Source organism: Hermetia illucens, chromosome 2, assembly GCF_905115235.1.
Source record: "Hermetia illucens chromosome 2, iHerIll2.2.curated.20191125, whole genome shotgun sequence".
Lineage (NCBI taxonomy): Eukaryota > Metazoa > Arthropoda > Insecta > Diptera > Stratiomyidae > Hermetia > Hermetia illucens.
In genome coordinates, this window is record NC_051850.1 from 112,999,792 (window position 1) to 113,016,695 (window position 16,904).

The window sequence follows — 16,904 nt, forward strand, 5'->3', positions numbered from 1 at the left end:
CGGGCTCTCGTAATGGATAGCACGGCGTCGAAACCGCTAGTCGTGGGGCGGTTCGACGTCTAGGCGTCACGACGGCCAGGAGCACAGCTTCGCCTGTTGCAGCTGTTTCGCCACAATCTATGGCGACCTGGCGCGCAGGCAACGGATGAAATGGACTGAAGAAATGAACCTCTTCATCATATGCTCCTACTACGAAATAACGGCGGGGGTGGATACAACATCTTACCGCCCCTTATTACACCAGAGATTCGTCGAGCGTTTCCCGCAATTCGCGCACGTGACTCTGCAGCGAATCGCAGACCAGTACCGCTTTATTACTCGCAGCGACACAATCCCGGCCACCATTAGGGAACGTATTCGACTTGAGGTCATCGGGTAACTGGTGACCGAGAGTCGATGGGGGCAGAGGCCGCGGCATCAACAACACCACGCCGCACTGCAGGCAATAGTTTCAGTACTCGCCGAAGCACTCTCCTCCACCGTCCAGCTGAGGTTTCCACTGAGGTTCGGGACGAATTCCAAAGAGCGTGTATAGAATTCTCGGAAATGGATCCTTTGCATAGACCAGGTATTCCAAGACTCTATGCATTTCCAGTAACTCCGGGAATTCTATCTCAAATCAATGATGAGATTGCATCTCGGCTGTGTGCTGATATGTCGCTGCTGCAACTACAATCAATTGTATATTGTGGTGCAGTGGCGGCTATCAGATTGCACGGTCAGAAGATTCGCTTTTTTGTTATTTGTTTGAGTGACCAAAGAGATCCACCATGGAAAATTCGTCTCGGACGTCGGCGGGACTCACTAAGGGAGGGCATTGTTAGACTGATTCAGATCAACACTGGCAATGCCAGCAGAAATGTGAGAAATAAAGTGCAGAGGGTTTATCGGAACTATGCCATCTCTAGTGAGATATCCGTAGTTGAAATTCTGGACACACTGAAGGTATGGCGAAAGTCATTCCAGACGTGTCCAAAATGCAACATACGCGACGAACCAGCGGCGCTTTTTCAGATCTCTCGACGAATCCCAACAGAGCGCCCAGACAGTGCAGTTTTCGGTAACGGAAGCGAAAGAGTATTGGGGTGGACTTTGGAGGTTACCCGCGCAGCATGCTGAGTGGATCACCGCTGAAGGCACCCGCCATGTCAATACCCCTGATATGAATTTTGCGGATGTTACCGAAGAGAAAGTTCGACGAGTCATAAACAACTCGAAGAACTGCAGGGGCCCAGGTCTGGATCGGGTGCAGAATTTGTGTTGTAAGAAATTTACCAGCGCACACAGTCGGTTGGCACACAGTATAAATGAGGTCATCAGTCGGCCGGAGGAATTTCCACCCTTCCTCACTGCGGGGATTACCTACCTTATCCCTAAGAAGGGCACGGTGCAGGACCCCGCAGACACAAGACCGATTACTTGCTTACCAACCCTCTTCAAATTCATCACGTCCATTATTAGTGGAAGGATCAATGCGCGCCTCGAAACCAACAACATTCTGTCCGAGGAGCAAAAGGGCTGCCGAGTTGGGTCAAGGGGTTGCAAAGAGCAACTCATTATCGACTCGGTAGTTGTAGGACAAGCAACTAGAGGCCAAAGAAACCTCTTCAGTTGCTATATCGATTATGCCAAGGCTTTTGATAGCGTTCCGTATACCTGGCTAATCGATATCCTACATCTGTATCGCATTGATCCGAAACTAATAAAGTTTTTGGCGACAGTCATGGAAGGATGGCATACCACCTTATCGGTGCGCACATCTGAAGATGCTAATACTTCAGAGCCCATCCGTATACGGAGGGGCATCTTCCAGGGGGATTCGTTGAGTCCCCTTTGGTTTTGTATGGCAGTGAACCCCCTTTCGTGGCTACTGAATGATGCTAGAGGGCATGGTTTTGCAATAAAGTATGGCCTACGTACTAAGTGCGAACTGACACACTTGATGTACTTAAATGACATCAAGCTGTATGATGGTACTGACAACCATCTTAGAAGTCTGTTGCGAATAATAGACATGTTCAGCCGTGTTATTCGGATGGAGGTTGGATTAGACAAGTGTCGAATCCAAGCCATCTGCAAAGGTCATCACGAGCCGCATGCCGGACATAGCATTGGTGACCTCCACATCGAAACTATGACCGAGACAGACTTCTACAAGTACCTAGGAATTCTGCCAGGAACCCATGCTCGAGTTGGTGATCTGAGGGATGCTCTGCTGTCCGAATTCCTGCGACGTGTAAAGCTGGTGCTGAAGTCGCATCTCTCGGGGAAGAATAAGATAAGCGCGTTGAATGTATTCGCTATCCCTTCACTGGCTTATGCATTCGGAATATTACCGTGGACGAAGACCGATCTGGAAAACGTCCAGCGGCGGATACGGACAACTATGTCCAAGTTCCGAATGCATCATCCAAAGTCTGCCGGGGAGTGGATGAACCTGCCTCGTGACATCGGAAGTAGGGATGTGGTTGATGTGGCGGCACAACATCATCGCCAAGTCGATTCGCTGCGCGCTTATTTTTACAGAGCTGGCGAGTCCCTTACATGCGGCTGTCTGTAAGGCAGACTGTGGGCTGACTCCACTTAACTTGAAGGTTCGATCTTTCAATCCTCTGAGTGGGATGAAATCGGACCAAGAGCGGGTCGATGAATGAAAGTCGAAGGCAATGTACGGTAAACACCCGAGCTTATAAAAAACTCATCATGAAAGAACGGGTGGAGAACGACCAGTGCAGAATGTGTGGTTCGACGTTAGATACGTTGGACCATCTCATTTCTGGCTGCACTGTAATGGCGCCGATGCAATACATCACCAGGCATAATGTTGTATATAAGGCTATCCATCAAAACCTTGCATACAAGCATGGGCTGATCACGGGAACATGTCCAGTTTACTAGACAGTTCTGCTTACAGCATGTATTGGGTCCGGCAAGTTTTGACTGATCGCCATACTGCACACAACAAGCCTGACGTACTGTTAGTTGACAAGACGGGTCGCTCCGCGTATGTTTTTGATGTTGCTATCCCCCATAATAGCAACATTGAACGGAAATACGTGGAGAAGGAGGTGAACTATGAGCCATTGGCTCGGGAAATCAAAGAAATTTGGCGTCCCCATAATATTGTCAGCTACAGGTATTGTACCTAAACCCCTTACGGCTTCCCTTGATGTCCTAAGACTTTCGCAGTCTGGTTCAAACCATGCAGAAGTACACCATTCTGCATACGTGCTCGATGTTGCGGGGAGTTCTCGACGGATTCTGTCATTAACCTACCACCGGCCACCACTACCAGCGCCCCTTTAGTTTTTAAGGTTTTGTGTCTGAATAAAAATAAAACTAGGTAGCTTGCTCCTACTACAATATATCTTAATAGTTAGTAAATACGTATTTCGAGAGCTACTTACTCTTTTCCTCAGTACTTAAGCTACCCTTTAGTTCACCTCAGAATCACAAAAATGGTCATTTTTTTAACGAACCCATTCTCAGAAACTACCCAACCGAAAAATCTGCAAAAAAGTCAGGGGGCTGCCACTATATGGTGCCTAGGCTCCGAAATATCCTTCATACCGATACCTGTTAAAATAAAGTTAACAGTAGTACATTACTAGATTTTTTAGTAATTGACAAGAAAACCCCCCTTAGGTTCACTCTAGAATCACGAACCATTTTGCAGCAATGTAGGCTACAGCATAGAGCATGCTCCTGCCAAATTTGGTGAAAATCGCACTATTATTAACAAAGTTATACTAAGTCAAAAATGTCGCTTCTCTGCAAATTCAAGACTATGAATGTCAATATCACTTGAAAGTGGAAATTTTCACATAATATATGCATATTTTACGTGCTACATGCTAATGGTACAAATGGACACTCAAATCTCTTTATAAAAGAAATACACAAAACCTTTCATACCTGAAGCGTCTAGCTTCCGGTTTCCCGACTTGTTAAATAGGTAGGATCGTCCGAGCCTAAATGCTTGGCACTTAGTGCTAGTATTAGGTAAAATCCGGCATCTGCGAAAATTGTGATAACTCGGACAAATAATGTAAATAAATATAATATCGTAACAGTATTTAATCCGAATTGTATTGTGATAATAAGTGCCGTTATTTATATAGTATATTCAACAAAGCCCAGGATCCCCGGTCCGAAATGCAACATGCAGAAGTCATCACGGCGGTGATGCGTTGCAACAGAACGCAGAGGCATATAGATGGTAAGAAGAAGAAGGCAGTGCGAATCTAGAGTAGAATTCACTATACCAGACTATTACCATTATAGCACAGGTTCCAAGAATGAAAGATGTGATGATGGTGAACTGTAGTTTGTAACTGAGGGTTCATGAAAAATGTCCCGTTGATAGCATCCTGAATCGTAACAAGAAATGCTTTTTTCTCGCAAAATAGTATACCTTAAGTCAACCATTTGTTGGAGGCCTCGATGTCAACGCCTGACATGGGCATTCTCTGCTTTTCAAGTTCAAAAGAGATGATTTATAATCTGCCATAAGGTAGCCTGATGTAGTCGAAATTTTCTTAAAGAAAAGGTCACGAAGAGAATGCACTCGATTGTAGCGGGAAGGTTTTAAATCACCCCTTCGTCCCTGACCCTGACCTGGATTAGTGATTCTCAGTTTTTCGACATCTCAATTGTAGATATTGTTGTTTTCAAGGATTACCCTTATCCGCTTGGTAGCAAACTATAAGTTCGTATCACCCCACTTTATCACAAAAAAACTAGATAGAAGAGCAGGAATGGGGAAGGTGTTGAATGCCATGACTTTATTTTTCCCGAGCTTTGTGTTCAGGGCAAGATCCAGACGCAGGTCAAACGTCTGTAGCAGCTTAGACTTCATAAATGCCACAGCAGGTGTTGTTGCTTGCAATATGCCATAGACATTGTCCGGGTTTATACCTTCAATGAAAACTGAATTGTAACGTCGAAGACGTCATTTTGTTTGCACCCTTCATTGTCGAATTATTGCCTTCATACGACATTCCTTCAAACCCATGCATATCAATATCCCTACTGAATTAGATGATGATTTCCAGCAAGGAGCATAGTTGATATTCGTCATTGATGCCGTCAATATGTCATATTTGACTTGGAACTCGTATATGCTTTCATGCAAAAGATGGATCAATGGATTCAGAGGCAAACAAAACCACAGTGGGTTTAGAGAGTCGCCTTGGAAGATTTTAGGCTGACTGATATCTCCTCTTATGTTTATGAGCTTTCGTTCCTATTCTTAATCCCACTTTTCAGGAGAAAAATCAAATTTAGGTTGATTTTGTACAGGCCTTTCGCACATTCTTTTTACTCCTGAAGCGCCTGACTTATGTTATATGAATTTTATTATGATGCATGAAGAAATGGAGCTTTGACAAACCTGATGGGCACTCCAGTACTGAGTAGCAGAATCCCATGGAAACATGTCGATGGATATTTCACTTAATTGCACTTATGGCGGATGTCAATGTTGAAGTTTTACTCCTTTTGGAGATCATTATATAATCTCTTATTCAACTTTAGCTAAATTGAATCGAATTGACTATGAGCATCCTTAATTCCATAGTTCTTTACAGGAGAGAAAACAAAAAAAAAAAACGAACCAAAGTCGTAGAAGAAAAACGGTTCAAATTTAAGCTAATGTTAATAGTTTTCTACGATATTCATATTTTGGCTATCGAGAATTTGTTCTACAATATTCCGTTGATTGTACACCATGGTCAGGGCAGTTCCTACAAAAAACCAGATCTGAACTCATGTGACTTCTTAAAGTTGTCGCGATTACACCTAGCATTGCTAGTAGACCTTTAAATATTTAAATTTAAATCAAGCTTGCTACTTGCTTCCGTCCCTACATTTTTATTTGAGTTCAGAACATTTATTTTACGCAATAGAAAGTAATGAACAAAAAAACATGTCTGCATGCAATTATTTTGTGGTAGCCGCTTAGTATGGTTATGATTCCAATAGAACAATCTGGCAGAGACAACACAAGAAGTTTATTTTCTTTGTAGAAATTTGTATGTACTCGTATTTACAATTTGAAGCACGCCTAAATAATACACATACACTTCTCATATAAGAAAGCATCGAAAAAAGCGGCAGTCTTAAATTTATGCAGAAGCAAATAGAGAATGAAGTGCAACAATCGAATCACGAAGCGATTGTGTTCTAGAAAAATTGTAAAATCTTTACGTTCATCACCAAACAATGTGTTAGAGTGATAAAACACAAATCAAACAAATGGCCAGTAGTGTGACAAGAGTAATTATAGGCAAAACGGAAATCAAAATTAGATCTTACTATTTGTGAATGGACTATCATTATTAAATGAGAAAAATTACCAACAAAAGTAAAAGCAACATTCTTTCTGTGAAGTTTTATCGTTAATTGTACGTAAAATTACGATAAGAATTTATAAGGAAAACAAAAAGATATTTATATTGTATTATCATTTTTGTTGTGGTATGCATTAAAATATTGGAAAAATTTGAAAAGGAAATATAATAAAAAAACTGATTTGGTTAACTTGTTGCTGTGTTTTTTTCTCTAAAATTAATTAATTACCCGTCTTGATTGACGATCGGTTGCAACGTATGTGGGTTAATAAGGACACTGCCTCTTGGCACACTAGCCATATCAGTAACGGCCCAAACAACACCAAATGGTATCGCTGGTGGCGATTGTACAACACACGGTTCTGGTGTATGATCATCGCTTCCATAACCAGTTGGCGAGGGAGTGACCGAATCAGAACGTAGAGATTGTGTTTGTGTTTTATATCTATATTACAAGATGAAAAAGAAAATTTAGCATATGACTTGGGTAAGTTCGAAATATTACATTTTTTTTTCAATATACTTAGGGAATGTTGCCTTTCTGTATATGGAACTCAACTGCATATTATTATGAAATAATCAAGAGAAGAACATAACTGACCCGTTTTATGGATAAATGGTTCCAAATGTACAAGGCACAGTATCATTCTTGGGAATCTGGTGTATCTTTAGATTGATTCTGTTAAACTATGACACCATGCAACATTTGTAACATATCAAAAGGAGCCTAATATCACTTTCCAGTTATGTCCATCTCTGCTTCATAACATCCATACATGAATCCTAAAGAAACTTACCCACTACTTGACGGTGACAACCTCCATGGAGTATTTGTGCTATTTATCGAATCCTGTTTGGGGAATAGTCGTGCACCTGCACTTCGTGTCGAATTTATAGAATCACCGCGCGTCAGGGGACCACCACTCGGTGGCGGACCTCCATATCCACCGAAGCTATGAGATTTCGACACACTGGGACGCCCATCTTGTCGAGATTCAGATGACTGTGGATAGAAAGGGAATTTGCATATTTCTGAACTATCTTTCTATTGTATTTTAACGAACCATTGATTGGACTTTGAGTAACTTATTATGCCGTAAACGGTTCGAATGTTCAGGGCTTTCATTACCGCACCATTGTGATGACTGCCATTCGTTCATTTCGCCACTACCGTCGGGCGCACGAAATATTCGTTTACGAACTTGTTCATATTCTTCTTCTCGTTGTTCATAACTTTTTGCTTTACGATCTAACATGCCCCGATCCGGACAATTCAATAGATTACGTCTAGGCGGTTCATCGAAACTGTAGGCATCGCGTTTTAAGATGGATTTCCGCGGCGCTGTATCGTTTGCGCGATACAGTGATTTGAATTTTATCTGCAGGAAATGGAATATCAGGAATTATAATAATTGAAAATATCACAATCTTTAAATAGAATATAAACCATACACACAACTTTTTCCACTTTAACAATGAATGAATTAATATTACAATTTTGATGCTTTGTAAAAGATACAAGGCAAAGGATAGTGCAAACAGTGCTGTTTTGATTATTATCAGTCTGCCTTTATTCAAGATAAACCTTTTTCACAAAAATATAGTAATTATGGTAAGTTTTCTACATGATATCCAAGTAATACTCACCGATGGAATTCTACTTTGCTTTGTTTTCGACACAATTACACATTGTGGTGTTGTAGAATCGACATTGTGTTCCATTCCAAAAAATGCAGCCACCCTATGTATCAGCATACGATTATACGACGACATTGCTGGATACTGTATGTCATTTCGACTGTGAATCAATAAAAATAGTGAATCGTAAATACATAAGCTAAATATACAGGAGGATAATCTACTTTACAGAAGTACAATATGCAACTTACGTTTTGTCATGTACTAGTTCAGTGAGGTCTTTTTCAATATCTAAAAGCGTACAGCGATCAATTGGATTTTTTGAAAGTGTTTCTCTGAAAAATTCTTTTAAATCGATACCACTGGCATCTGTAAACTGTTCCGTTGAGCTATCTGCAAAGAGTCAAAAAAAGCCACAGTTTAGATTAGATTTCGATTGTAGAACAATATGTACATATATACAGTATATGCATAGAATTTTAAAATGAAGAAAAGAGATATCCTCACTCCTGAATCTCATCGGTCTAATATATTTCTTTTTACCGCAAAACACTCAACGATGTTTAAGCATTCCATAACAATACCTGAGATATTTCTATAGAAAGGAACAATATGGACGAACAAAGTTTTTGTAGCGAATCGGTTGGAAAAGGATATTTTAGGAATTGGGATTTGTTATATTTTTACAATGATGTTGAAACTACGGGAAATCTAGAAAATTAGATGTGGTGTGATATCCTTTCCGAAAGTTTCCACAGCTCGGGGGAGTGCTAATATACGAATAAATCATTGATTTCCTTTACTAGTTAAATATTTGCTTTTCACAACTACCTATTTCGGGAGCAATTCAATTCATCACCATTTCTGGACGTCTCACAGTGATAGTAAGGGTCACTTATGAGAGCGAACTACCAAGTTAAGGGGGGAGATACCCGTAGCGGATTCAGGAAATGCTGAGTTTGTTTCCACCTAAATGTGAGAGACTGTCGACCTTCTCATAATCTCATTGGGGTAGTGTAGCTATGATATAGCTGGATGCCGCGTACCAGTTGATTCAGGTGTCAATGATAATCTAATTCGAATCAGGGCAATAATTACGAAGTGAGGTATACGTACAGAAACTAGCGATTTTCACCTGCAGCCACTTTCGATCACGCTGCATAGATCGCTTAATATAATGTTTACAATTAAGATGACCCCAATTCAGAATCTGTTCAATTGGTCCTCCAGGTTAGGAGTTGGATGAGGGACTAGCGAACCATTGTTACGTTAGCCTCCACAAATTATTTTTTTTTTTTGGAATTTGGAATGGCAGAACCCAGTGTAGAAAAAATGTGTTGATGGAACTTCTGACAAGGATTCCGACCTGAAAGTTAATATACTGCGACGAAAAACATCTGATCACCGCTCCTACAATCAAATGGGCTCGTTCTGATTAAAAAAGGGTCACACCACTAACATGTTAGTTATCGGAGCACTAAGTAGGGCAAACTGTGATATCGACTATTATTTTGAACCAAATCCATAGCCCCCGGTACAGTATACTTTATAGAACGAAACTCCGGCCGTGAAGGTCATTGACTAGGCTAACGCTATGTGGAAGACTACGAACGAAGGAATTCTGAGCTTTGGAGATATTTTTGGGATATCAAGACTGGAAATGTGTCCAAATGGCTCAACGGTTAGAGCGCTAGGCGATCGAAACAGAAAGTTACGGTACAAACCTGACTGCTGGCAGAGGGATTTGTATTGTGACTGGATGTTGGATACTAGTTGGCTCAGCTGTGAATGAGTATCTGAATCAATGTAGCGTTATAAGCACGAGAGAGCACAATGCTGAACACATAGCCTCCTACAGGGTACCGTAGTCCTAGAGTATACTGCTACGGTCTTAAATGAAGTGCATTAATACGCTTTAAACCCCTAATACAATTCGATTGTCGCGCCAACGATTATTGTTATTAAGACCAGAAAAAACATGAAAGCTAGTTTGGCATAGATAATACCATGAAAGTATCAATGAAAAAAAGTTACGCATGCGAAAACTGTATTGAACGGCCTAAATAAAGCAAAAGGAAGAAAAAAGGACAGGTTTTGTGTAAGACAAAATCATCATCATCATCAACGGCGCAACAACCGGTATCCGGTCTAGGCCTGCCTTAATAAGGAACTCCAGACATCCCGGTTTTGCGCCGAGGTCCATCAATTCGATATCCCTAAAAGCTGTCTGGCGTCCTGGCCCACGCCATCGCTCCATTTTAGGCAGGGTCTGCCTCGTCTTCTTTTCCTACCATAGATATTGCCCTTATAGACTTTCCGGGTGGGATCATCTTCATCCATACGGATTAAGTGACCCGCCCACCGTAACCTATTGAACCGGATTTTATCCACAACCGGACGGTCATGGTATCGCTCATAGATTTCGTCATTGTGTAGGCTACGGAATCGTCCATCCTCATGTAGGGGGCCCAAAATTCTTCGGAGGATTCTTCTCTCGAACGCGGCCAAGAGTTCGCATTTTTTCTTGCTAAGAACCCAAGTTTCCGAGGAATACATGAGGACTGGCAAGACCATAGTCTTGTACAGTAAGAGCTTTGACCCTATGGTGAGACGTTTCGAGCGGAACAGTCTTTGTAAGCTGAAGTAGGCTCTCATCATCGTAGTTGTTATCGGTTGTGATTTTCGACCCTAGATAGGAGAAATTGTCAACGGTCTCAAAGTTGTATTCCCCTATCCTTATTCTTGTTCGTGCTTGTGTTTGACCAGTGCGGTTTGATGTTGTTGGTTGATTCGTCTTCGGTGCTGACGTTGCCACCATGTATTTTGTCTTGTCTTCATTGATGTGGAGCCCAAGATCTCGCGCCGCCTGCTCGATCTGGATGAAGGCAGTTTGAACGTCTCGGGTGGTTCTTCCCATGATGTCGATATCGTCAGCATAGGCCAGTAGTTGGGTGGACTTGAAGAGGATCGTACCTCTTGCATTCACCTCAGCATCACGGATCACCTTCTCGAGGGCCAGGTTAAAGAGGACGCATGATAGCGCATCCCCTTGTCGTAGACCGTTGTTGATGTCGAATGGTCTTGAGAGTGATCCTGCTGCTTTTATCTGGCCTCGCACATTGGTCAGGGTCAGCCTAGTCAGTCTTATTAATTTCGTCGGGATACCGAATTCTCTCATGGCCGTGTACAGTTTTACCCTGGCTATGCTATCATAGGCGGCTTTAAAGTCGATGAACAGATGGTGCAACTGTTGTCCATATTCCAACAGTTTTTCCATCGCCTGCCGCATAGAGAAAATCTGATCTGTTGCTGATTTGCCTGGAGTGAAGCCTCTTTGGTATGGGCCAATGATGTTCTGGGTGTATAGGGCTATCCGACCTAGCAAGATAGTGGAGAATGTCTTATAGATGGTACTCAGCAACGTGATACCTCCATAATTGCTGCTCTGTGTGATATCTCCCTTTTTATGCATGGGACAGATAATGCCTCGTTGCCAGTCGTCAGGGCATTGATTCGCTGTCCAATACCTTGAGCACAAGTTGATGAACCGCTTGGTGTAATTGTTCGCCTCTATATTTAACCAATTCGGCTGTAATTCCATCAACTCCTGATGACTTATGATTTTTAAGCAGATGAATTACACAAACTGTTTCTTCTATACTTGGTGGTGGGAGTATTTGTCCGTCGCCTTCAGTATGCGGGACCTCCAACTCGCCGATGTTCTGGTTGTTCAGTAGCTCATCAAAGTACTCAACCCATCGCTCTAATATGCCCATTCTGTCGGAAATCAGATTTCCCTCTTTGTCTCGGCAGGATGAGCATCGAGGTGTATAAGGCTTCATCCTGCTGACTTGTTGGTAAAACTTCCGCGCCTGGTGCGGTTCCTCCCTGTACTTTTCTAGTTCACAGACTTGTTGGTTCTCCCAGGCTTCCTTTTTCCGTCTGTGAAGTCGCTTCTCCGCTCGACGAAGTTCGTGATAAGTCTCTGCGCGTGCCCGCGTTCTTTGAGAATGCAACATTACTCGGTATGCGGCATTCTTCCGTTCCGTTGCTAGCTTACATTCATCGTCAAACCAGCCGTTCCGACTCCTTTTGCGGCTGGGGCCAAGTATATTTGTGACCGTATCCATGATAACGTTCTTCAGGTGGTTGTGAAGATCATTAGTTGATGCTTCATCTCCAGGTCCTCTATTGACTGCGGTTATTGCGGCATCCATTTCCCTCTTATAGGTGTCGCGGAGGGTTGTGTTGTGGATGGCTTCAGTGTTCACTCTCACCTGATTGTCAGAGGGGATTCTAGGTGGTATTGTTATTTGAGCTCGGAACACCATGCCAACGAGATAGTGATCCGAGTCTATATTGGCCCCCCTATATGTTCTGACATTCATCAAGGCTGAGAGGTGGATGCGTTCGATCAACACGTGGTCAATTTGGTTGAAAGTGGTCCCGTCTGGAGAGGCCCACGTATGTTTGTGGACCGCTTTCCGCGCAAACCAGGTACTTCCAACAACCATTTCGTGTGACCCTGCTAATTGAATAGTCCGCAGTCCGTTATCATTTGTTTTTTCGTGTAAGCTATGGGAGCCAACGTATCGCCTGAATACGGGCTCCTTCCCTACTTGGCTGTTAAAATCCCCAAGTATGATTTTGATATCATATCTGGGACAGGCTTCGAGGGTTCTTTCACAGCAGCTCTTCGTAAAGTCAAAGTTGGATCTTTCGAGAACAATGCGAGAATCTTTTTTTGAGACTTTGCTTGCACTTCCGCGATCAGGAAAATCATCAACGTTACCGACCTTTTTATAGCGATTTATCCACTTGCTAACGAACTGCTTCGACTTTCCCATATATTTCGCAGCAGCAGTTTGCGTTAATTTGGGTCCTTTTTCATGCAAACATATAAAAATTGCCTCAAAGCGAGAGGCGTAAACAGCACTCATTTCGAAAAACCACTCAATTGAAGGCTAGATTTGACAGAGAGCTGACTTTTTACAAAAAGCATGAAGGACTGAGGTGCCCTCTATATCATAGAAAAAGAAACAGGACGCTCTGATTTTTTATCTACGTGCAACAGTGACCACGCTCTTATGTAACAGATTGTAGGCAACGATATATATAGCTCCTATTTATTGAAATGAGGTCATCCGAGATCGATATGGTTGGTCTGAAGCCTAATGAGTCCGCAAAATGGACTAGGCGGCTGCTAGGTCGAGGCGGTTGTAGTGCTATCGATGTTAACTTTCACCTAAGCACTCTTAGCATAAAATACTATATATAACTACCCGGGGTACATTGAGTTTTTCCAACAAAGAAAATGTGCAGATTTTGATTAACCATTAAATTGTTCGCCATTTTAATTCAATGAGAAATGATTTCTTTTGGTGTATGTCCTATCGCTCAAATTAAATCTTTAGGAAATGCCATTGCCAGGAAGATGATTCTGGAGATATTCTTTGAAACATCTATCAGTGACAAAAGCACCCACTTAGTGAAGGACCGAACCACTCCTCTTTTTTTGAGTTAAACCCAAGTTTACAGAAAAAGGCAAAAAGTTAACTGACGGTTTCGTCCAGGGCAGGAGGCAGCGTGACCGAAAGTAACGATAGATGGAAAATGCTCCACTTAAATATAACAATCTACTCTAGAATTATTCAAAAGTGATTTCCACTTCTACTTACCTCTAGATATAAAACCCGATGTACTATTTCCACCTTCGACACTTGATGATGATCCCATATTCTTAAGACGTGCTTTTGATCCCTTGGCATTAGCACTATTCCTATGTTTTTTGCTCATTTGTCGATCACACTTGGCATTCGCCATGGACATGTTATTGGTATTGTCTGTAGGGCTTTCACTTAAAACATTATTACGATTTTCATCATGGCCATAGGCGGAATTACATGAACTGTTCATACAGTTTATTTGATTGTGATTGCCACCAATGGGAGTGCTGCAATTTTCATCGTTTGCACGCATATAACGATTATTATTAGTCGTCTCCTTATCGAGACACATCTGATGTGTTTGAGGAGGGGGGCTAGAGATCTGTAGATTATTAAAATTATTCACTAGATTTGAATCGGTTTGAATCTGATGATTGTGTTGTTGCTGTGTCTGATGCTGCGACTCATGAAGTTGTATTGAATGAGACGATTGGTTTCGTCGCTGCGATTGACTTTGCTTCTGCATCGGCGGCGATTGACCATTGGTTTGCAGATTTCCACGATTGTTCTTATTATTGTTATTATTGTGATGATTCATTTTCATGATATCGTTCTCTGTATTTTTGTTTTGAGCTTTCGCGTCTGAATTGCTGATCATGGGGCCTGAACCGAAATTACCCGATTGCTGTTGCAGTTTTGATGATGCAGATGATGCTGATGAGTCACTGCTTACATTTAACTGTTTCTCACTTGAATCACGATTCACGTTGTTATTGTGATTACGATGTCCTTTCGATTTAGGCGGGGTCAGCTTTGGGAAATCAACGTCTAACTGACTTTGACTACACAAAACACCATTACTTTCAGTACTCGAATACATTGCTGCTGTAGTTGTTGAAATATGCTGTTGATTATTTGCTGGTCCTAGTGACAGTGGTGTGATTGACTCCTGTGTTTGCGCCGTTGGCGTTCCGGGAATCGATGACGAAGTGAGCAGTGGTGATGGTGATAATGATTGTACTTGCAATTTATAATCATTTATTGTTTCGCTCGATGACGAGTGGGAATGAGTAGCTGCGCTTACTGAGCCTGAAAATGATGTTGGTGAACTATCTAAACCATCGGCTGATGATCGTGGCGTTGGTGTTCGAGGTGGTGAGGCAGATTCACGCATAGCATGGCTACGAGTGAGGGGTTTTCCTTTCAAGCCACCCTAGAAAGATAACAAATAATAAAGTTATTAGATTATTATCGATTACTTTGGTGAAAGCATGTCAATTGAATTAATTCGGATGGTTATTCTTATTTCTGATATCAATCAATTTTTTTCCAGTTTTTCAAGATGACTAACAAAGGATCAAGAAGTATTGCCATATTGGTTACAATAACACTTTCAACAGTTTCTGTAGAGAGAGGGTCAGTCATACAAAATAGTTTTCTTTCTTTTTTTTTTAGTTTTTCACCCTGTAGCCAGGTCGGCACATCTAGATCGGATTCGTTGTTTTTTCGCGGCATGGTCCGGTGGAAGTCGAGATACTCTCAAGTCATCATCTAATAAATAATTGCTGTACGAGAACCTGGGGGCCACTGGCATTATCCACAAGTTACGCTTTTTTCTTCATTGTGTTTTTTAGATGCTAAACTAATAAAATTAATGCAATGACGGAGTCTTTCATGAAGAAAGACGGCTGCCTGAAATTGTTATTGCTCAAAATTTTTAAGTGGATTATATTCTAAACACGAATGAAAGATGATCGGTCGGAGAGAAACACTTTACTCGTATGTTCACTTCTAATATCGTAAGCTTGTTTGTGAATGGGTCATGCCAAATCTACAGTCTCCATAACAAAATGCTTCCGACGCTATATCCCTTAATTCAGTTCATCAAAGAAAATCGAGTGAAAAGCGCACGTACTGATGAAAACAAGGGAGACGAATTTAGTATTTTTTGGCGTAATCGGGATTTCTTTTGCGGATGAGAAGCGACGATTTTTTCATGTATCTTTCTTCTAAAAATAACAGTAAGCATGGAAGAAGTCATCATCGTCATTTGGAAGCAGTTCATCGACTTACTGAGACTATTTTCTCTGCATCACAACCAATAGCAATATAAAAAATTCACGTTGAATGGGACTGCTTACTTTTTGGGCTGGTTTCCAAAGTGAGGATTCAAGGAAATGCTATAAGCTCTTGCGCAACCTCATAATTTGCAAGGCTCGCCAAAGTCCACAATTTGTGATAGTTTAAGGCTGAATCTGTGAGATTGGCAAGGCTTCCCATTTTCGTGACGAAGGTGGAAAGTCAGAAAAATTATGCATCGGAATAATATCCTGGATTCTTGTTTTGCGCCTTAGTAGCATTTGGATGATGCAGATAGGAAGTTCAGTTTGAATGGAATGCGACTCTGACCGCCGAATGTAAGTCCGGTGGATTATGGTATAACTTAATCACCACCACGTTGTAATTAAATTATTGCTGCCTTTTGATTGCTAGAATGCCAGAAGTATGGCTACAGTTATTCCGCCTAAATTTCAGGCTTTCAACAATTCTGATTTTTGATACAATTGAAATAATTAGATGCTAAAAATTATTCATGATTTCATAATCTACTTTCTCAGTAATGCCCTTCTTAGGCCATGTTATTTACATAGCATGATGGTCCCAAGCCCAGCTAAAGGAGGAGGGTTTGAGGCAACGTACTTTGCACTATTCTCAAAAAAAAAAAAAAAAAAATCGAGATAAGGAGAAGAGATAAAAACAGTATGTTGGAATTATTCCGCTATGACGTTAAAAACAAAATGATTGCGTTGAGGAGCCGACCCCGGGACGAAGATTAAGAAGGAGGTCTTTTAGGCTAACGTGTACTATTTCAATTTCTTAAAGGCTGAAACAAAACGAACATGGGGATTTTTAATAAACAGTTTTTATTTTATCAACTACAACACCATTAACTATCTTTGATTAGTAACATTACTGTACTAAATGAACCAAGATTTTCGTTCGAGCAATAATCATTAGCTCCCTAATGTAAATTGAAGGAACTGAAATATTTGATTCTAAATTTAGTGACACACGTACATGTTGTACCCACACCTATCAAACTTATTTTTTCATTCCACGAAAATAATGACCTGTTATTTTTACGTTTTCCAGGGCTCGTGCTTCCAAACAGTAAATCTTTCGAACTATAACACAATACTATTCGAGTGGTCTATAATGTCCTACAGAAAACTTTATCAGTGCTTTTATC

General features: G+C 41.4%; 1 protein-coding gene across 8 annotated transcripts in view; it reads right to left on the reverse strand.

The window, feature by feature from the left end:
• The window catches only part of LOC119649798 (protein encore), a 160,154-nt gene that overhangs the window by 15,621 nt on the left and 127,629 nt on the right, over positions 1–16,904 (reverse strand). For 7 of the 8 annotated variants that reach the window (XM_038052103.1, XM_038052102.1, XM_038052109.1 and 4 more), the window contains 6 exons: positions 13,667–14,867; positions 8,240–8,381; positions 7,998–8,148; positions 7,415–7,729; positions 7,148–7,353; positions 6,580–6,795 (listed from right to left, as the gene is read on the reverse strand). In XM_038052103.1, coding sequence (XP_037908031.1) covers positions 6,580–6,795; positions 7,148–7,353; positions 7,415–7,729; positions 7,998–8,148; positions 8,240–8,381; positions 13,667–14,867 — 2,231 coding nt within the window. The remainder of the gene's footprint in view (positions 1–6,579; positions 6,796–7,147; positions 7,354–7,414; positions 7,730–7,997; positions 8,149–8,239; positions 8,382–13,666; positions 14,868–16,904) is intronic. The other variant, XM_038052110.1, reaches the window with a different exon arrangement.